General features: G+C 46.0%; 1 protein-coding gene across 5 annotated transcripts in view; it reads left to right on the forward strand.

The window, feature by feature from the left end:
* Positions 1 to 22,285, forward strand: part of BOD1L1 (biorientation of chromosomes in cell division 1 like 1) — a 50,333-nt gene that overhangs the window by 13,157 nt on the left and 14,891 nt on the right. For all 5 annotated transcript variants that reach the window (XR_005647661.1, XM_039838170.1, XM_039838172.1 and 2 more), the window contains exons 6-16: positions 1,012 to 1,178; positions 2,272 to 2,383; positions 3,043 to 3,181; positions 4,192 to 4,264; positions 6,115 to 12,085; positions 13,991 to 14,055; positions 15,143 to 15,227; positions 18,383 to 18,426; positions 19,899 to 19,956; positions 21,431 to 21,501; positions 22,141 to 22,213. Coding sequence is in view for 4 of the 5 variants with exons in the window: in XM_039838170.1 (XP_039694104.1) it covers positions 1,012 to 1,178; positions 2,272 to 2,383; positions 3,043 to 3,181; positions 4,192 to 4,264; positions 6,115 to 12,085; positions 13,991 to 14,055; positions 15,143 to 15,227; positions 18,383 to 18,426; positions 19,899 to 19,956; positions 21,431 to 21,501; positions 22,141 to 22,213 (6,858 nt within the window). In the remaining variant the exon portion in view is untranslated. The remainder of the gene's footprint in view (positions 1 to 1,011; positions 1,179 to 2,271; positions 2,384 to 3,042; positions 3,182 to 4,191; positions 4,265 to 6,114; positions 12,086 to 13,990; positions 14,056 to 15,142; positions 15,228 to 18,382; positions 18,427 to 19,898; positions 19,957 to 21,430; positions 21,502 to 22,140; positions 22,214 to 22,285) is intronic.

Here is a 22,285-nt window from a genome sequence, read left to right on the forward strand (position 1 = left end):
CACCTTATGCTACTCTTTCCCACGTGATTAAATTGTTTATGACCGTTTTTCAAAAAATCAAAAATACCGAATATTATTCTCAATTGCCTGTAGATAGCATCTTGTAAATTTGATGCTGGCTTTTGCTTAGAATACCTAGACAGAAAAATAGACGAGGAAAAGTAGAAGCATTTAATACCACAAATGTACTTCTCAGAGTCTCCCATTTGTCATTCGTTTTTTTAGTATCCATTAAAAAACTGAATACCAACCCAAGAAAGCAAAACACGCCCCACTTTCCCTGTCTGTCCTCGCCAGGTCAGCTCCGTAGTATGTCATGGGAAGAATTCCACTCAGCTGTGAACTCACCTTTCTCCAGCCAAAATCCTAATTCTAGACGCTTTGGGGTCTTTCAAGTTTTTCCCTGGTCAGGGCTAGATTTTATATGTATGGGATAAAAAAAAATAAGATGGCTGTTTTGAGAGTACCGGGTGGTAGGAAGTGAATACCTTGTTCACGACATCTTCTTGCTGTGTCGGGGGAGCACTCGCCTCCTGCAGGTGGAGGGGTGTAGTGTGTACTTGGTGGAGGGCCAGCTACTGATTCTCGCCTCGCCCCGCCCGTTAAGAGAGACTCACGGGCGGTCATAAAAATCTCCAGTTTAAAGTACGGCTTCAAGTGAATTTGTTCAGTTTAAAGCATTCACGTCAACTCCACCGACACACGAATATTTTCCTATTTGTCAAGAAAACAAATAACTATAAGGTTTCATTTTTCTTCGCTCTCTTCTTTTACGTGTGAGAAGTTGATTGTTAAATAAATTAAGATGTGGAGTATAGCCTTTAAAAATGTCAATTTCTGGGGAAAAAAGGTCAATTTCTGAATTTTTACGTATGGATATTTCCCTGTGGGACCTAGAAATGAACTTGAACTACATCGATACTGCTTTTGCTGCTCAATGTTGATGAAACTTGATGCTGATATTTAATACGGATTCACAGAGCACTCCTCTTTCCATTGACTTTCTTCCAGATGAAGAGAAGAACAAGCAGAATAAAACAAAAGCTCAGACCAGTGATCCTAGCGAAGGAAAAGCAAAAACTGTACGGCATGCTTACGTTCACAAACCGTATCTCTACTCAAAGTATTACAGCGATTCTGACGACGAGCTCACCGTAGAACAGCGGCGACAGTCCATCGTAAGCCTCGTCGATTGTTGCCTTTCGCGTTTAATCCGTGACAGACTTGACTAGTCCGAGTACGAGGTACTCGTGAGCATATGGAATCGTGACTTAGGCCCTATTTTCAGGAACCTTGTCATGTAACTAGGCAATATAGACACAAACGTGTGTCAGAGGTGTTCATGTCATCATGATTAATAGCAGTGAAAAACTGTTAAGAACTTATGTGTTTCATGGTATGGAAATGTTTGAATCAAGTTTGAATCGAGGCATACAAGCATATGGCGTGCAGCCGTGAACGTAGTATTAGAGGGAAGTACAGTTCACATATTTACTGGATGTGAAAATACTTCTCATAAGATCTGTCATTAACAGCAGCTTTTTAGAGGAAAAATTATTACCTCATCGTACGTGTACATCAGCTTTAAGACGACTTAGAATTTCAGAAACATTAAAATGTGAAGATACGGTCATCTTCGAATGAGAAAATATTATTTCTTAGAAAAATGATTTCAAGGAAGTACAGTACGCTCAATGCTAATAGTGGCTTAACTCACGACAAGCTTACTTGGTCAGGAGTTATGCCTATGGCACTTTGAGACTTTCAGGGATGGTGAGAGTGACACACAATAACCGGATTCTCCCTGGCTTTAAAATTCAGCAGCAGAAAGCCCTACGTCTAAAACCTAGGGCCTGAGAGTGTAACCAGCATGTCACGTTTGTTGTGGGACTGGCCTGTCACTTGAATCTGCATTTCAGTGTGCTCTTTTAAGAGTAATTGAAAAATTATGAAGACCTACTTATGTTCACTTGATGGTCATGGGTATTTTCCTAGCTATCCTTCTCATTGAAGCAACCAGTTTATTAAACCACCATTTCTCAAAATGATACTTTTCCCATTCTTTAATGACATTCTAAAAGAGGAATGGAAAATTTTTTCTTTCTCTTGTGTTTTTCTGGTAGCTTCCAAATTCCACGTATTCTGGTAGTGTATGTGCGCTTGTGCAGAGCCCATTAATTTGTGAGAACATTTGAAAGGCAAACATTTTTTTCAAGAGTCTTTTGCTTTTGCCTGATAACCAGAATAATTGTGAATATTTTATGGTTTTAGGCTAAAGAAAAAGAAGAGAGGCTTTTAAGAAGGCAAATTAATAGAGAGAAACTTGAAGAAAAACGAAAACAGAAAGCGGAAAAGACAAAGTCTTCGAAAGCTAAGAGCCAAGGTATTAGAGATGTTAGCTTTATTATTTTAAACTGTCTCATACACTCCATTATTTTCTGGATATTTATATTACTTATGAGATAGGATTATAAAGTATAATGATCTAAATTATATTTCAGTAAAGCTTTTATTTTAATTATGTATTTTTAGGTGTGAAAGATTTCCTTTTTAATTGAATATGCTTGGTCACTTTTTATTATTTCTGAATCTATATTAAATATTCTATCAAGTACCAGCTTACACAGCTCACATAGTAGCAATTCATTTTCCAATGGCCACGGAATGAATTATCAGTGGAAAATGGATTGTTAACTAGTGAGTAATCAAGCCTTGCTGGCGATAGTAGTGGAATTAATCTATACTTTATATTAATTACAGTGCCAAACATTTGTGTGCAATATTTAATTGAACAAACTTGAACTTCGCCTGCACACTGATCCTGTGTAATATACAAATACATATACATATGTAAGCATTTGAAATTAAAAAACGATGACTTCTCCATCTAAAGTATTATTTTTATTCCAGTACAACTTAAGGATATGAAAGCCATTTTGCATTTTTACAGTGATTAGAAAAACTTAATGAAAAATAAGTAAATATTACACCATTTAGAAAACTCTGTTCTGAAATACAGTTTATCGGTTGCTTCTTTACTAGGCAAAAATAGTGTGGACTTAGAAGACTCATCAGCAAAGAGTTTGGAACCTAAAGCCCCCAGAATTAAAGAAGTCCTTAAAGAACGGAAAGTTTTAGAGAAAAAAGTAGCCTTAAGCAAAAAAAGAAAAAAAGATTCAAGGTACATGTTTTACCTGGCTCCGTTCCCGTTGTAACATTCTCGCGGCGTGCTTTCAGAAGTGAGCCTCTGAAAACGGCAGTGAAAGCCAGGCCTTGCATGTGGATGTTGTTGCATGTTTATTAAAGACCGTAGGTTTCGTTTTCAGTATCATAATTCATTGTATTAGTGTCTCTAATATTTCAAAGTGTTCATCTTTTTCCGGGGGAGTCCCAGACCTTTCTGATAATTTCGAAGGAAGTTTTGGACTCTCTCCCCAGGAAAAAAATGCACATGCATCAACACATAGCTGTCCCTAGAGCTTCAGAGAGCGTACGGACCCTCCAGACGTACCCAGGACGTGTCCCCGTTCCAGACATTCGGTACCCCATGTTTAGTGATCGCCTCCATTTTCCAGTCTTTGCAGGCGATTCTCTTCATTGTATACTGTGCTTCTCTCCATGAGCCAGAGGTCTGAGCCGAAGTCTTTCTTAGCACTACGTTATCCTAGTTAATTCTAGAAGAATGGGAAAGCTGAAGAGACAGAGTGGCTATGAAGGCGGGTGAGCTGTGGGCTGCCGTTTCCTGTCCCATCAAGATGCGATTATGTAAATTTATCACAGACTTTAAGATAGCTAAATCACTAATTTGCAGAGCTCAGCAAAAGGAATCAGCTCTCAATTTCCTTATGGTATCTTCTTCCTATTGATCTGAAATATAAGACTGCCCTGTTTGCTCAAAAGATGGTAAGACTTTCAGAATATAATTATAACTCATAAAATATTCAGTTTAGAGCAACAATTCAGGAATTGCTGTTTCCGGAATACTTTAGCACCATGTCATAGAGTACTCCGTGTCACACTGGGGATCATATTCCAGTCATGACTAGAACAGGATTTCAACTGACGCATAGCAAGCCTCTAGTTGTGGATCAAGTGTTTATAGAAAAGGAAAGCTAAGCTGCTTCTTTTTAACCTTCCTGAAAATTTCTTCATTTGACTCAAAGTTCATAGTTGACTTTTTCCCCCACATAGGAATGTTGAAGAGAATTCTAAAAAGAAACAGCAAGCTGAAGAAGATTCCAAAGAAACCCTTAAAACAAGTGAGGTGTGTCTTAATTAATGCATGCCCATTTTAAACGCTCTTTTGTCAGATACAGGCTATTCAGTCCTTTGGGGTAAAACTTAGAATGCAATTTGTTCTTTTCCAAGTGAAAAATCCTCACGTTCAGCATTCTCAAACCCCCATCCTATTATGGTATGAATTCCTCATTTGGGCAAGTTGATTCATGTGATTATTTATCTGGACAGTAGCTGCTTTTCTACTCCCTTCCTAAACTCTTCCCATACTTCCACTTCCACGCACACCCACACTTCTTCTATTGGCAATAACAAAATTGCCAGTAATAATAGTGAAAAAGAGAAGAGGGGACAACAAAAATCCCTGCACCGTAACAAATCATCTGTTTCGTTCCCTTTTATTCCTTGTCCACAGAGGTACGAAAATTTGTAGAGTGAATAATGTTGCAGAACATTACTAACATTCACTCTTACGCATGTCGCGTTAGCTGCGAGCGTCCTAATTATTCTATTTAACAATTGCCTAGTGTTATGTAGTGAATGGCGATACCATAATGTAAGCATTTCTTTATAGTTGAGCAGATTAGATTGTTTCCAAGGTCCGATCCTTTTAAATAGTAAAAATATGTGTAATAGAGACATTTCTTCACCTTTTTGGATTTTTTTCTTGGGATAAACTTTGCTTTCATTGGTTTTAAATCCTATTTATAATGTCAGTTTTATAATTCTATAGCCAAACTATCTTAACACTTTTAAGGGAGAAAACTAATAATTTAGTGACTGTTTATTCATAGCTGGTAAACAATCTTGATTTCTTTACTCAGAAATTTGAGCCATATTTAAGTATGTTCTGATATTTCGATGGCATATTTTTAAATATTTAACTTTATTTGATGATGAATTCCTTTGACAAATGATCTCAAATTTTTATTCGCATTAATTGGTTAGAACTTACTGTAAAATTAGGTTGATGAAATTCCTTTTAGTTCTTGCTTTGAGGAATTGAATTTTAAAGTACTTTTTTAAGATCTTGCTATGTCCTTGTCCCTATATCAGTGCAAGCGCATTAATCTTTGTGTCAATTGTAAGGAGGTGCAGTGGTCAGCAACCCAGAGACAGAGGTCTTTCTGAGGATCAGTAGTCAGCGAGTCTCTGTTAACACCAATCTCTGTGCCATTCTGCGGGTGGAAGGGGCAGGCTTCGATGCCGTGAGCTCTCCGTATCTTCCCTGGGCTGCATAAACGTACACATCCATTTTATAGGACATGATTACTGTTATTGTGAGTTATTGTGTGCACGTGAACCATTCTAAGTAGACTATCCACCAAGTAGCCTAAATTCATGAGGTCTCCATAAATCTGGTTTCTAAATAAAAGTATAGGAAACCTTTGTTTCAGTATAAAATTTTTAAATGTCTTCAACATTAGGTGTCTTGTTCTTGGACCGAAAAGAACATTGGATTGTCATTCTTTCATTTTCTGTTTATTAATGACTACTGGGCATTTATTTTTTTATTAACGACTACTGAGCATTTGTTTATTAATGACTGGGCATTTGCGGGCTTTAGCGACTGAGAGTTACAGAAGGCCTAAATGCATGGACAAATCTCCAGAGAAATAACTAGTCTCTGTAATAATAACTGCGATATAGTAGGGAAAGTACTAGACTTAGAATGAGATCAGCTGAACTCTTCAAGTTATTGAATCATGCCCAGCTCCACATTCTTGGTGCATAAAATGAAGTTTATGATCCCTACCACAGGCTGCTTAAAAAGATTAAGGTGTAAAATATGTGACAGCACTCAACACATTAAATGCACCCAGATGTTAAATTCGAATATAAAAACTGACTTATATTTTAACCTTTATTTTCTCACAGCATTGTGAAAAGGAAAAGGTGTCTTCTTCCAAAGATCTGAAACATGTTCATGCAAAAAGTGAACCCAGCAAACCCACCCGGAGACTCTCAGAGTCTTTGCATTCAGCTGATGAAAACAAAAATGAATCTAAAATAGAAAGAGAACATAAAAGACGGACGTCGACCCCCGTCGTGGTGGAAGGGGCACAGGAAGAGAGTGACACGCGAGATGGGAAAAGGCAAGTGGAACGCTCAGACATGGGCTCAGAAGAACCCCAGAAACAGAAAAGCTCAGTTAAAAATGAAAAGCATCTAAAGAAAGATGATTCTGAAACACCACATGTGAAAAACCCACCTAAGAAAGAGGCAAAATCCTCCAAGGAGAAGCCCGAAAAAGAGAAAACTCTGTTGGAAGACAAACTGTCTGCGAAACATAAACATAAAGGGGACAGTGTGCATAAAACAGGTGATGAGACTGAGCTTTACTCCGCTGAGAAAGGGTTAAAAGTCGATGAAAGTATTCAGAAGCCGAGTCAACAGACCAAGCTTTCTTCAGATGATAAAGCTGAACGAAAAAGTAAACACAGGAATGAAAGGAAATTATCAATTTTAGGCAAAGATGGAAAGCCAGTTTCTGAATATATTATAAAAACAGATGAGAACGTTCGTAAAGAAAACAACAAAAAAGAGAGACACCTGTCAACGGAAAAAACGAGGGTTGAACACAAATCAAGAAGATCAAGTGATTCTAAAATTCAGAAAGATTCTCTGAGTTCCAGGCAACATGGAATCGCATTACAGAGAAGAAGCGACAGTTATTCGGAGAGTAAATGTGACACGGACTCGACTAATTTAGATAATAACTCAAAACCAGAAGACGTTCACAAGGAGAAGCGAAGAACAAAGAGCTTGATAGAAGAGAAACCGGTGTCAAAGTCTAAATCCAAAAGTCAAGGCAAACAGTTAAGAGTTGTTGAAACAGAATTGCAAGAAGGTGTCACAAAGCAGACAGCCACTCCGAAGCCAGAGAAGGAAAAGCTCACCGAAGAAAATGACCCAGATAGGCCGCGGAAGTCTAAAGTCGAGGACAAGTCTTCTGAGGAAACTGGCTTCGAACCTGTGTTAGAGAGTGCCGCTTCTTCAGCACACAGTGCACAGAAGGACGCTAGTCACCGAGCCAAGCTGCCGTTAGCAAAGGAGAAACACAAGGGCGATAAAGATTCGAGCTCCTCCCGACTCGAGAGGAAGTTATCAGACGGACACAAAAGCAGAAGCTTAAAGCATAGCAAGGATGTGAAAAAGAAGGAAGAAAATAAATCAGATGACAAGGATGGTAAAGAAGTTGACAGTAATCATGAAAAGGCCAGAGGGACTAGCTCAGCCACGGAAAAGAAATTAAGTAGAAGGTTGTGTGAAAATCGAAGAGGAAGCTCGTCCCAAGAAACGACCAAAGGAGAAGAAAAACCAGCAGCAAACGCTTTGGGCACTGCGAGTACTTCCTCCCTTCAGAAACCAAAAAAGAGTGGCGATACCACGTCCATCCCTGAACCAGAGCCAATGGAAGTTGATTCTGAGCCCGCGGTTGAAAATGTGCCTGAAGGATGTAAAACCCAGGAGAGTGGCGGTGATGGCCCCCAGCCAGACACCGACTCTGAAAACGCAACAAAAAACCCCGCAGCCACAGCTCTAAGGGACGAATCAAGAACCTCCCTCATAGACACAAAACCAGCAGCTCCCGCCTGTAAATCGGGACGTGGAACAGGAGTTGTTGGTAATTCTGAAAAGCACGCTGACCATAAAAGCGCCCTGACCAAGAAGGCGCACGTCCAGAGCGCTGCGTCCAAACCAGACGCCGGGGAGAAAGAGCCCACTCAAGGAACCCGTGAAGCGAGTGCAGACTCTGCAGCGGGTCAGAGGATGGAGCCTCGCGCCCCGTCAGAGAATGATAGGGCACCAAGGAACTCGAAACACACAAGAGCCACTGAGGAGTGTGTTGCTCAGAGAGACGCTGTTCTTGAACATTCCACAGGCTTAGACCCCTCACCGTCCCCAAGTGCAGTGACTGCTGCGCCTCAGACACAGTCTCAGGGTTCAGGAGGCGTCCCTGTAGGTGGCAGAAGAACTGTTCTCGAAGGCGGCGCTGCCAGCACCTGCCCTGCAGACCACACTGATAGCCCTAACCACAGTCCGACCGTTACGGAATCAGAAGTCCCTAGGACAAGTGATAGCAAAGAAGGCGGTGCCATTTCCACTGCAGACGCACCAGCAAAAGCCAGCCTAGATAGCAAAAGACACATTCCAGAAGGTTCCCAGGCCACCATACTGCACAGTAAACTAGGAAAAGTAAACGTGCCTCTTGGTGCCGAGTTAACAGACACGGTTACGGAAAATGAACGTGTTAACAGAGAAGGCGGCTCGAAGGACGTGGCCAGGAAAGAGAGTGGCGTAAGTACGGAGCCCACTTCAAAGCAGGCAACTGGCACTGCGGCGGAAAGTGGCAGAAAGGATGGCATCGCCGTTGACCACATCGTAGGCCTGAGTACCAAAAAGGACGCTGAAACTGTTGAAGCTAAGCTCAGCCGAGGCCCCGGTGAAGCAGAAAACCCGTCCTTTGCTGTCGAAAGGAGGGATGAGAACAGTGAGGTGGACACCAGTGCCGGAAGTACCGCGGCCTCCTCCGTGCTTCCCCCACGGGACAGACGAACCGAGACCGTGACCACTGGGTCTGGCAGAGCAGAAAAGACTTGTATCACCACTAGCACTGGAGGGGAGGACACAGGCACTCGCTCGAACCCGGGGAAAGCCGAGAACGCCGCCACCACCTCCTCCGAAGCAGGAGACGGGGAGGCAGCCGTGCCCTGCACGAGCATCGAGGCAGACGAGGGCCTCGTGACAGGCGCGCGCTCCAGACACACCCGTCCCCGTGTCGGGGCCGAGGCCAGCGAGTGCACGGTCTTCGCCGTGGCCGAGGAAGGCGGGGCCGTGGTCACGGAGGGACTCGCAGAAAGCGAGCCTTTCCTCACGAGCACCAAGGAGGGGGAGAGCGGAGAGTGTGCCGTGGCCGAGTCCGAGGGACGGGCCGCACAGCCGGCGACCGCTCAGGCCGGCATCGTGGAGGACAGCGCCAGCAGTGTCGTGACAGACGAGAAGGACGATGCTGTGACCAGTGCGGGCTCCGAAGAGAAATGCGACGGTTCTTCCAGCGGAGACGCAGGACGAGTCGGAGGGACCGTCACTTTCGTTAGTGAAGGCGAAAGCGACGGAGCCGTGACGAGCGCAGGGACAGAAATACAAGAGGCCTCGTTAAGCAGTGAAGAGCTGGACGGGTTCCAGAGAGACGTGACGAGGCCGGGCCCCAAGAAAGAAACCGAGGGGACCGTGACGTGTACAGGAGCCGAGAGGAGAAGCGACAGCTTGGCCACGTGCGCCGTGACTGGCGCGGGGCCGCAGGCAGAGCGCGTGGTCACGGGGGCGGCGGCCGTGGTGCTGGGAGACAAGGACGCGCCGCCAGGCACGAGTGCCACCCAGGAAGGAGCCGGCTCTGCGAACGACGGCGCCGAGGGCGACAGCGCCGTCACCAGCACAGGGATAACGGAGGAGGACGGCGAGCGCCCGGCCAGCTGCTCCGGCTCCGAAGACAGTGGCGACGGCTGCGCCGGCGGTTCTGAGTCCGAGGAAAACGGGGAGAGCGCGATGGACAGCACGGTCGCCAAAGAAGTCACAAACGCACCATCGGTCGCGGCCGGTCCCTGTGACGATGAGGGCGTTGTCACCAGCACGGGTGCCAAAGAGGAGGACGACGAAGGCGAGGGTGTCGTGACCAGCACTGGGAGAGGAAATGAAGTCGGGCACGCCTCGACGTGCACGGGGACGGAGGAGGAGAGCGAAGGGGCCTCCATCTGCGAAAGTGCAGAGGAAGGGGACGGGCGGATCGGGACTGCAGCAGGCCACGCGGCCGCGGAGGCCGGGGCGGCCGCCGCCCGTGCCCACGAAAGCGGCGTCGACAGCCGGAGCGGCGCCGAGAAGGGAGAGAGAGACGCAGAGGCAGAGATCTGCTCCAGCGCGAAAGGGGTGGCCGAGAGCAGCGTGACCAGCGCGGCTCCGGGGGAGGGGGACGTGGCGTCGGCGCCCGCAGCTTGCGAGCGCCCCGGAGCAGGCGCAGCTGCGGGTCACAGTGACAGTCAGCTCGCCAGGAAAGACAAAGTGGAAGACAGCACCACGTCTATGGGTCTGGTGGGGGGCAGTCACGAGGGACTTGTCACCGCCGCAGCCCCAGAGTGCGAAGTTCACCACACATCGCCGAGCGAAAAAGAGGATGAAGGCATCATCACCTCCGTGGAAAATGAAGAGTGCGACGGCCTCGCGGCCACTACAGCCAGTGGCAGTGTCACCGACCAGACCTGCTCGGCTGCGGGCGGAAGTCAAGGCACAGGCCTGCTGATTTCCACCAGCACGACGAGTGACTACGCCAGGCAGCTGAGCACGGTTGGGGACACGGAGGGGGCTCGCACGGGCGCCCTGCTGACGGAGGAGACCGCGGGCAGCGCCAGAGCAGACGCGGAGGCCTTCGAGGCCCCCATGCCCAGTGCCGGCGCAGGGGGTGGGAGCCAGCCCCCTGCCGCGGGGAGCGAGGACAAGGACGAGTGCGCCATGATTTCCACGAGCATCGGGGAGTTTGACGTCCCCGTCTCCAGTGCGGCCACCGTCACGTGTGCTGGAAGTCAGCAGCCCGCAGCAGCCGTGGAAGGGCGAGCGAAAGGCCCGAGCTCGCTGAGCACCGACGACTTCGAGGGGCCCACGCCCAGTGCGGACGCAGACCGTCCCCACGCCTCCACCAGCAAGGATGACAGAGATGAGTGCGCCCTCATTTCCACCAGCATCGCAGAGGAGTGCGAGGCCTCCATCTCCGGGGCAGCTGTGGAAAGTGCAGATGAGCGACCCGTGACAGTCACGGAAGAGAAAGACGGGAGCGCCATCATCTCAACGAGCTCGGGAGAAGACTGCGAGGGCCCAGTGTCCAGTGCCGTCCCTCGGCAGGAAGTCCATCCCTCGGTCACGCCAGCCGAGGAGCTGAGTGACACCACCATGATTTCCACGAGCACCTCCGAAGGCCGTGAGGCGGTCATGAGGGGCGCCGCCCCCCGGGACGACGATCAGCCCGCTGCCGCGAGAACGGAGGACTCGAACGACGCCGCCATCATCTCCACCAGCACGGCCGAGTGCCCGCCCACCGGCACCGGCCTGGACGGGCACGAGGAGAGTCAGCGTGCTGGCAACCCAGAAGGAAGAGACGGCCTGGCAGCTGCGCAGCCGAGCAAGTGCGACGTCCCTCTGCCCAGCCTGATGGCCGAGAACAACTCCCAGCGTCCTGGGCAGTTCGCAGGAGAAGGGAGTATCGGGGGACCCTCTGCAGGGGGTGGCCCGCCCGAGGAGAGGAGTGTGTCGTTGAGCTCTGTCCAGAGGAAGGAGAAAAGCCACGAGGCAGGCGTGGCGAGGGACAGCGCCACGGCGACTTGTCCAGCAGGGAGGGGCGTGGAGAGGACGGCTGACTCGCCTGTCAGTCTGAGGGGACCAGAGCAGACATCCGGGCACACAGCTGAGGACTCCGTCCATGTTCGATCTCTGACAGCAGTGAACACCGGTGCTAAAGTAGCCAATGACACGCCACGTGGCAGAGACGCTGCAGCGGCGCAGCCCTCCCTTCCTGCTGGCCAGTGGGAGCCCGAGGGCAGCTTGAAGGCCACCACCTCTGAGCGTGTTAATGGTCAAGAGTCAGACATTGCGCCTCCCCACTCAGCCCCTCCGGCTGCCTGCACTGCGGCTCCGCCAGCTCCCGGGTGTGAGCAGGGCTTGACCGTACCGGCCGATCATGGCGGCAGGTGCACTGCCCAGGCGTCCACTGAGAAAACAGGAGGTGGCGTGACGAAATCATTCCCCAAGGACGGGGACCTCGAGGTCACTGTTTCTTCTGAAGAAAATTCGGGTGACATAGGTGAGAGTCTCTCTAATGGCAAATTTTAGTCTTCTACAAAGGTGATTGTATGTAGAGTACATTTAAAATAACCTTCCGAAAGATGGTTTGGGTTCCAGAATGTCACAAAATAACTCATCAAACTTGAAGATCAGGCTTCTCTAAAAGAAACTTGTGTTTAAAAGCAAAAAGCCTTAGATCCGTTTCTCATGGGCGAGGAAGGCAGAGGCAGGAGGCTGGGGGATGGCAGCCAACTAGCCAGGTGTCATCTGCAGGGCTGCTGCAAGTTACTAGAACTCTTCGATCTCAGGTTCTCATCAAAGTGAAGCCTACCTTAAACAACCCCGTGAAACGAGTATTTTTCTATCACCCCCCTTTTTTACAAATGAGCAAATAGGTTCACAGAATTTAAGTAACTTGCACGGTACTTGGGTGCCTTTTAGAAAACGATTACCCCTGCACCTCAGTTTTCTGTTGTATGAAATGGGGGGTCATAGTACAAAAACAGACATCATTTCAACTCTCAGCTGACTTAGAGATTTGCAGTGTGTGTCAGTTCAGTCCAGCTGGCTGCTTTAATCAAGGTAGCACTTTTTTTTTTCTTAACTGAGTTTATCGTTCGGGTAAAATAAGTTTCTGGTTAAGAAAGAGAAATGGGTGAAAGAGAAATGGAACGTGTCCTGACAGAGTCCAGAGTGCTGGTTTTGTTAGAAATGGTCAGTAACTTTCAAGGGGTGGGCTTTGAGCTCAGTCATCGATGACACCATCCGGCCTCAGACCCTTTCTACCAGCCGCCACTGTGCTAGGCTCGCGATGCAAAGACAAATAGGATGGGAAGACGGCCGTGATTCACGAGCCATACAGTGTAAGTAGACAGAAACAGTAGTGTGGCAGGTCCTTAGAATGGGGTTACGCACAGGAGGCAGTGAGAACGCAAAGGGACGTGGGCTGGACTTGAGGGGGTCAGGGACATTGATTTTTTCCCCACTCGGGCTGTACGAATTGTAACCCTCTGGACTTTTAAACTGGAATGGACCTTAAATATCATCTGACGCAGCCTTGGAAAACTGAGGCCGTTAGATTTAGTCTCATTTGTTACAGAGACTTAAACAGGGGACGTTAAAAAATGTCCCAAGGGTTAAAATAAGCAATTTAAAATTTTTCCTTTGCATTTAGCCTGGGTAAATTGACTTCTCTGCAAGTTTTTGTGACTTAATCATTGCTGTAGTCCATTACTCCTTCCTCCCCCCTTTTTTTCCCTGAAGGAACAAAAATAGAAAAATTTTAGCAAGGAAAAGCCTGCAACCTCTTGGAGAAAGGAAGAGTTTTCTTTGGAGGCTTATGTGTGGGCAGGTGAGAAAAACTGGAAAGCCACAAATTGTAGATGGACAGGGGAGAGAAAGACAGGTCCAAGACCGGATGGACTTGTCTCCACCAGAGAAAATCTACACCGCCCCTTTGTGTGTGTGTGGGTGTGGGTGTGTGTTTTAACACTATGTTAATTTTGCTGTGTCAACATCAAGCAAAGTGAGGCTATTTATAAATTCCTTTCTTTTTCAAGAGTATTCCTCGGTTGCCCAGAACATTTTCTTTTAGGGACAAACTTGATACAGATCACTGTAGAAAAACACTGGAAAAGATTTCTCCACAGATAATATTGCATCGTTCTTTCTGGGCAGCCATCTTACCAGCAGGAAACAATTTCACATACCGCCCCTCACTCCAATCCCCCAAAAAAGTAAATGGCCCCTGCCTTTCCTCTGAGCTTTTTTTTATACATAATCCTTTTTATTGTTTTCTACTGACTGCAAAAGGAAACAGCAAAGGGAACATGGCGTGCTAGATAAGAACATTCGTTACCTTTTGCTTGAGGATGTATTTTATAAGCAGATTCTGAAACTGGTTTAATGGTCTGAATTTCATTAGGCAATGAAGAGTCTCCATCGGATATTTTGGGAGGATTGGAACCGAAAGCCAACTTGGAAACTGAGGTATGATGATTCAGTTATGTTGAGGTGTGTGTGGTGTAAGGACCCTTCTATATATACACAGTTAAGCAGAATATAGCTTTTGTTTTCACTGTATTTAAGACACTTGAGTATTATTATTGTTACATCCCGGGGGAGGAGGTGGCAAAGAACCTCAGTAATCTCAGTAAATAGTGCCATCATCAGTCTCGTTTACTCAGACCAGAAACCCAAGAATCACCCTGTTTCTCCCTGTCACCCCACATGTAAAATCCACTGCCAATTCTATAGGTTCCATTTTCAGAATATCACTTGAGTCCATCTGTTTCCGTTTCTACCGTTGCCACCTAGTGTAAGCCACTGCTTCAGCAGTGTCCCCTGGGCTTCCTTCCTCTGCAGCCCCTCCTCCCGCCTGCGATTCACAAGGCCTGAAAGTAATCTTGACAGACATAAATTAGGTCACATCATTACTCTGCTTACAATTTCCAGTGGCTTCCCACCACACTTAGACTGAAATCAGGTTTGCATGGTTTAGTCTCCATATCTTCTTTCTAGCCCGATCTTGTAGCAGCCTGTAAGTATGCGGGGCAAGACAGCGGTCAGCCGGGGCTGTGAGCAGTGCGGGGTCTCAGCTCACCCAGCAGGAGGAATGGGTAGGCGGACGGGAGGGCTTGCGAGGAGGACGTCTGAGTGAAGTTCTGCAAGCAGAGGAGAGGTGCACCGGAGGAGAAAGGAAGGAAGGGGCCTTCCAGGCAGAGGCGTGTTCTAGACGCAGAGGGAAGGGCCACCCGAGCCCCGGGTACCGCCGAGCTCCGCCGCAGCCTGGCGGGCGGGCCCTGCTCAGGAGGGGCCTCTGCTGCGCGCTCAGAGTTCAGTGTGAAGCAGCAGGAGCGCCGTCGATGGGCGAAGTGTGAGGCTAGGTTGACTTTTTATTTTTCATTTTTAAAGGCCGGCATGTATTCTTTCTTAAATTATTCACAGAAATGAAAGTAGACTTTCATAGCGTTATAAGATGCTGGGTATTTTTGTTTAATTCGCTTGAGACTAGTCCCACCTTCTTGTTATAAAATCCTCAGTCAACTTATTTTTTGTGGTGCTTTGGACTTTTTAGACGTTTGTACCATCAGAGGAAGAGAAAAATCATGAAATTCTAGAACCATCGGAAAGTCCCTCTGGGAAAAAGCCGACCGGAACAGGTGAGCTCCTGTTACCCGTTGTTCACGTTGTTTTCCTCGCGTGTGCTTTTACCCATCATTGCAACTGAAAATCAACGTCCGATTCGTCATAATACGCGGGCAGGCCATGTGAATTTTTAACATATACCTCTTCTTGTGAAGTGTCAATTAATTTTACCTAAGGCGGTTGTTCCAATCTCGCATCTCCACGTCATTGTGGCAAAAAGAAAGTTCTTTGAGCAAACTCCCGCTCTATCCCAAAAACGTGCCTCTGCGCCTTCCCGTCCTCCCAGGTGCTGTCATCTCAGCTCTTTTCCAAAAGGCAGGTCTGAGGCCCAGGCGCCTGCTCCTTCAGCCCACCCCCACCCCACTCTTGGCCCTTGACCTCTGGCCAGCGCCCCAGTGACTGCCGAAGCTGCTGCCAGCCTGAATGGCCCCTTCTCTGTCTCTCTGTGCTGCAGCCTTCGGTGTCCACTGCAGACTCTCGGGGGGAGCCTCAGTGTCAGAAAGGACTAGGGCAGCAACTCTCAAACTCTGACCTTAGGACCACTTTACACTCTTAAAAATCATCGAGGACCCCAAAGAGCGTTGTCGTATGGACTATACCCGTTGACACTTACCAAATAAGAAATTAGAACTGAGAAAGCTAGAAAGTATGCCTTAATTCAGTATAATTAGCTCGCTGTAGGTTAATGTAAATAGCTAAATTTTCCAAAACAGCAAAATTTAATAAGAGAGGTGACATTGTTTTACATTTTTGCAAATCTCTTTAAGTCTAAGTTAATAGAAAGAAAATAGCTGGTTTCTCATATCTGTTTCCATATTCGGTCTGTGGCTATTTGTTGTTTTGGTTGAAGTATATGAAAAAAATCCAGCATCAGACATACATGGTTGCATTTAAATAGTCTTTTCAGACAACTGCGGGTACGTCATGTGGCCTCTGGAAGACTCCATTGTGTACTCACGAGTCTAAAAGGTGAATAACATCTTAGTGTTGTTATGGTAATGGCTTTGGACCTTGCGGACCCCTCAATGGAAGGTCTCAGGAGCTCCCCGGGGTCCCTGGGCCACACTTTGAGAACCACTGGGTCTCTGGGTTGGAGAAGTAGAAGTGAGAAGAATTGTGACGATAGAGAATTACTTTTGGTTTGTACTCTAAGTCATTATTTTACCTTGTCTTCTGATTCACAACACTAACTAGAAGAAAAAATAATAATAACCTTAGAGAATGTGACCAAATTTAAGCAAGTTCTCCGTTTTTTTTTTTAAATACAGTGTTGAAATGTCTATGCAAGTCAGATGGAATAATCAGGGTGATTTTGGTTCCAAGTAACAAAACTTTACAGATATTTGCCTAAAGGAAATTGATTAGCTCATTGTCTTAGTTCAGCCTCTGGAAAAATATCTCTGTCCTGTCATTCTTGGCTGGAATCCTAAGACTTACTGTATATACTTCGCTTTAAGTAGCCGTGTCCGCACAAACCGAATCACCGTGACCAGGTGAATATTAATTGCCGGTTGACTTAAGTCCGGTGCTCTGTTCCTGCACCGTGCTGGAGGAGCAGCCACTCTCCCCTGCGGTCACCTCGGCCCTGTTCATCGGGGTGATTGATAGACATGACCCAGCCCGGGGAAGCAGTGGGGAATCGCGATGGCAGGCGCGGCCTTGCCCCCAGGGGCTCGTGGACATGGACAGTGCCGGTGAGAGAGGTGCCATCCGCAGTACAGACATGCTCGTGGCTTCGGGGTCGCTGTGCTGCACAGGGCCTGGGGGAAGGCCTGGGTGTGAGCTGGTCCGGTATCTCTCCCTCCTCTGATTGTGGAAAGTAAGATACAGAAAAGTGTGTAATAAGGTCCCGCTCCTCATGAATACCCCCTAGATACACGTCTGTAGTTAAACAACAGTGAAGTCATAGTATTAGCACTGTTTTATAATTTCGTTGTTTTTTTGTTTTTTTTTTTTTGCTCAGCCACATGTTATGGGCATCCTTCCTTATCACTGTATACAGATCAATGTCATCTGTTAGCCGAATAGCTAAAATAGTAATCTATGATCCATTTTCCTGTTTGTTAGATCTTTTAGGAATCTCCCGTTTTTGTAGTTTTCACTATTGTAAATAAAGCCACAGCGAACTTCCATATGCACGTAACTATGCATTTCTCCAAGTATTCCCATAAAAGTTAAATGGTGGGGGACGGGGTTCAAAGAATACCTGAGATTTGAATTTTGACAAGCACTCGTCACTTCCACTGTCTTGGAGCGGAATGTTGAAGGCCGTGTAGGTGTGCACTGGGCGGAGAGGCAGAGAGGGGGCGCTATGTGAGTCCTGCGTCTCAGTCCTCACCCAGGACGGTCTGGGCGGTCACGGTGCGGACCCTCCCAGGCAACACCGTCGGAAAGGGCAGCCTTCAGAGTCTGTGACAGCGAGAGCCTTATAAGCTGACGTACCTGTCAGGCAGTCCTGGAAGAGCCCCCAAGACCCGGTAAGCCCTTCATGTGACATGTGAAAACTCTGACAACAACTAATCTCTCCAAAACTTGGACAGATGCGTTAGTTAAATGTGTGTGTGTGTGTTATAGTAGAAATAATTAGCATCCGTTTGTTAATTGTCAGAAAGGTAACATTTGGGGAGTTCCGAAGTCCTTTGTTCCCACAGTTCCAGTTCCCATTACTGTGTTCAGGTGCAGTTCGATGAGAGATCGACTTACGTAAAAGGAAGTTGTTTAAAAAGAAAAATGTGTGTTCTGTCATTGTTGAGTAGAAACAGTAGCATGTACTTCAAGTTTCCGAAGAATATAAATAGACCTTTGCTGTTTGAGGGGCTAGGAGCTGACTTTTCATTTGATGGCATGTTTTTTAAATGAACCAGCATTACACAGGTCCCCACCTTCCTTCTGAGCTTCAGATTGTCACCACAGCAGATCCCTGTGATCTAACGGATCGCTGCCACTGTTGCGAAAAGTCAGGCAACACCAATTGCTGTGTTTTTTCTGGTAGTGTGACAGTACGTGCTTTGTAGCAGTGATTGGTCAGAATTTTATCATTCACAGAGGCGGCTAGGCCACTGAGCAACACAGTCCTACCTAACTGCCCTAAAAAAATCTCTGAATGTCCTTCTCTGTGGTTCAGAAATAATACTCACTTTCCTTATTTCTTATTTCTGTTTTTGAACAGCTGAGCTGCAGAGGGAGCCTTCGCTGGTGCATGAATCACTGAGCGTAAGTCTGTCTCTGCGATGGTCGGTTTTGTTGTCGTTGGGTTGGTTTGGTTTGAGGTTCTGAGAGAGGCTGGGAGTGGGGTCGTCTCGGGAAGGGGTTGTCTGTGCATTTCTCTGGGAGACAGGAGGCCGTTGGTAGGAGGCTCTCCACTGCAGTTCAACATACAGATGAGAGTTTTTACTTCTCTTTTCGACATTCAACTATATCCACTGATGTCATGAAATATAATTGTTTTCACCAAAAAAAAGTCACTGAATTCAGCAGCACTGAATGTAGGCCAAAGCCATGAGGCAGAACAAAGGAAATAGGAGGCCCAGATCACTCAGACTGCGAAACTCACCTGGCGAAGTCCTGCGCGAACTCCGAACTTTCTGCTCGTTATTACTGTAATGGCATTGCAGATTGGCGCTATAGACAAAACAGATTTTATTTTGAGAACTAAAGTTCACCTTATGTTATTGGAAAGCTTTTCTGAAGATGCTAAATTATAATTGTCATATCTACGTTTTTCCACGTGTGGCTCTCACAATCTCTTTTCTGCTTGAAGGAATTTTATTTCTGAATGCATTCACAAGGGACCTAATATAACCAGAAGTGAACGTTTTATAAAATGCTTGCAGACTTCAGGCAGCCACATTCTTTCTGGTGCCCTAGATGACTTCTCCCACACAACTGGGACATCGGAGGGCTTGACGTCACCCTGTTGAAACGTCCTGTTTTGTAGCTAGACACCCGGACACCGTCTGCTAAGCAAGAAGGATGAGAAGAGCCTCTTGGTTTGGGTCGGGCTTCGCCTCCAGAGCCAGCGAGGCGACTGCGAGCTCCTGGTGTGAGCTCCGCCCACCACCACGTCTCTGGGTCGCTGAGCCCCCAGCAGCTGCCTTTCCCGGTCCAGGCGTCACCATCCTTTCTAAATACGTGTGACATCCTGTAGCTTGGACTTAGGACGTTGTAGGATATTCTGAGACTTCCCCTCAGTGAGAAAGAAGAAAAAGTACAATTGACAAGATTTGCCAAAGGGAAATCTTATGACAGAATGACAGAATCCCTTAGCACTTTTAAGTGAAAAAAGAAAATCACGAGGGATGATTGGATGGGAAGAGAATTCTTAGAATTCAGAAATATTTCCTCTCATTTCTTACTCTCTTCCCATAACCGTTTTAAAGACAAGGAGAATAAGCACAGTCGGATAAGTTGTTCATCCAGAACTTCAGAAGGCGGATGCTTTCCTTGAGCTTCTGGGCGAAACTAAGAAGAGCATGTGCTCCAGCTCCTTCCAGCATCCCCTGGACAGCCGGACTATATGAATCACCTTTCTTTCTTCCTTCCTTTCTTCCTTTCTTTCTTACTCTCTTTCTTTCTCTTTCTTTCTTTCTTCCTTTCTTTCTTTCTTTCTTTTCTTTCTTTTCTTTTCTTTCTTTTTTTCAACTTGTCAGATTATCTATAAACGACCTTTTCTCTTGTGTGTTTAGGTCGAAAATTCAGGCTCAGGAACAAGTGAAGAAATTCACAGCAAATCTAACAAAGAAGGTAAGTTAATGAATTTCATAGCAGTAATTTTAATAGCAATTATTATTACCACGTGTTGAGTGTCTTCTATGTGCCAGGCCCTGTGCTAATCACTTTGCAATTTTCTCTCGTAATTAATGCGATCCGTAAGGTGAGTGTTAACAGCATCACATCTGTAGCGGAGGAAAGCGAAGGGTGGAGAGGCCCAGTGGCTCGTTCAAGGCCGTGCAACTCATGTGTGGTGCCTCGCCTTACATAGCTACTGACTTTGCCAGTAACCTCACAGTGGGCTCACTCCAGTGTGAATACAAAGTGTATACTCCTCTGCGGTTTGTGCCAGAGAAGTTCTGTGCTGAGTACTTAACTGTGTTAACTGCCGGCTGGCGGTCTCAATTTGGTACAGGTCAGGACGACACATTTATGTAGGTCTTTTCCCGGGAGTTGGGCCTCATTCCACTCAACCCATGGAGGCCGCCACCTGCAGAGGGATAATTCTCACGCAGAACATAGAATTTCCTTTATTCCTACTGATTCTGTTGACTTCCTATTCCAAAAATGGGGAAAGATGTCTTAATAACCTCTTCGTATGTTCAGGTCCAAAATTCAGTTATTAATAGTTATTTTTATAACATGTTATGCCATACATCGTTTTGTCACATCCTAAAATTTATGTGCTTCAGATTCTTTTTTAGATATGTGACAGATGCAGTTGAATCCACATCCACATTATACCCCCTCTAATCCCACTCTCTTCCTTTTATCTACCCAAAGGGAACCACAATCTGCCTTTGTTTCATATATTTCTCTAAGCAGCATGTCGCATTGCGTTGCACGCTTTAGGGAGAGGTGGTCACACAGAAGCTGTCTCCACCATACCTGTTCATTCAGCGTTACGTTCTGAAATTTGGTCACGTTGATGTGCGTAACTGTAGCTCCATCACTTCAGTTGCCATTTCGTGTCCATCATGTGATGTACCGGTTCTTCTTGTTCGCTTATTTTGTTGGTGGACGTTTAGGTTTCTTGCAATGTTTCTCAGTTACAGAGAGCGGCCATGTGCGATCCGGTGCCAGTGCATACACAGTGTGCCTGTGACTCTAGGCATGGCATTGCTGGGTTCATGGGCACCTCTTCAACTTTACTGAACGTGCCAAATTGTCCCTAGGTGGTGTACCAGTTGTCACTCCACACCTCCCGTATTTGGTGCTGTCAGACTTGTGGCATTGAGTGTGTCATACTTCTTCATGCTGTGCTGTGACATGCGCTGGGCGGACACGGCTGCGAAGTCGGCCAAGTAAAGTCCAGTAATTATCTTCCTCCTTTACTCACAGCTAGGCATGGAATCCATGGGCCTCCCTGACATACATGTCGTGAGGGTCCCATCCCAATCATTTGTAAAGCGTGCTTCCCCTTTTCCCTTCCCCCTGCCACACGCAGCCCTGAAATAAGTAATAGAATGAATAAATATTTAAGGTGTTTTTTTTATTTATCACTCAGAGATATCCAATGGTAGAAAAGAAAACACGGAAGCCGTAAGAGGTCACAGCGTTGAAGCAAATCCTAAAGAGGTGGGTTTTAATAAGAAACTCAAGGTTTCATATTTTATACATAGGGGTTTCACCCATGCACGAAGACTTTACTTCGTATATATTAAAAATAAAATAGGCTTGCTAAGAGTTCTCCATGTCACCTTTATCTGTTTATGTTCTTACAATGCTTTGGTAGTGTGGCAGGAGCCAGGATTATTTGGGTGTCTCCACGTCGTATAGTCAGGAGTGTTTTTCACGTATTGCCTTTCATCAGGCTTTTATTGGGCCACTAAGAGAGGAGAAAAACACCACCAATTTATTTATGATACGTCACTTGTTGTAAGACATAGCTTGAATGCAGAGATGATAAAATAGGAAATATATATATATATATATATATTTTTTTTTTTTTTTTTTAATTTTAAAACTGTTGAAATACAGTACATAGCCAAAAACAGATTTGGGTGTTTTCTATGAATTTACATTTGAATCCCAAAAAAAAGACTCAAACCTAGAAAATGAGTCTAATCCAATCTAGATGCCAAAAGTGTTATTCTAGATTTTTTTTAATTTATATAAAAATGTATTCCAAAGGCAAGAAGCTAACAGCGTGCCCCCGTTTCAGTAGATTTGGATCCACATGCTATTGGCTTTTAACACGGTCATTCTTCATTCCAGATTGAAGAGGAAGAAAGGCATATTCCCAAAAGAAAAAGAAAGAAGCACTACCCCTCTTCAGAAGACGAACTGGGTATTTAGAATATATTTCTTCCTGTTTCAGCCATCTTTGAAAACCATATTATTTTCACATCCAAAGTAGTGG

This window comes from Pteropus medius, unplaced genomic scaffold (assembly GCF_902729225.1).
Source record: "Pteropus medius unplaced genomic scaffold, Ma_sr-lr_union100, whole genome shotgun sequence".
NCBI classification, from domain to species: domain Eukaryota; kingdom Metazoa; phylum Chordata; class Mammalia; order Chiroptera; family Pteropodidae; genus Pteropus; species Pteropus medius.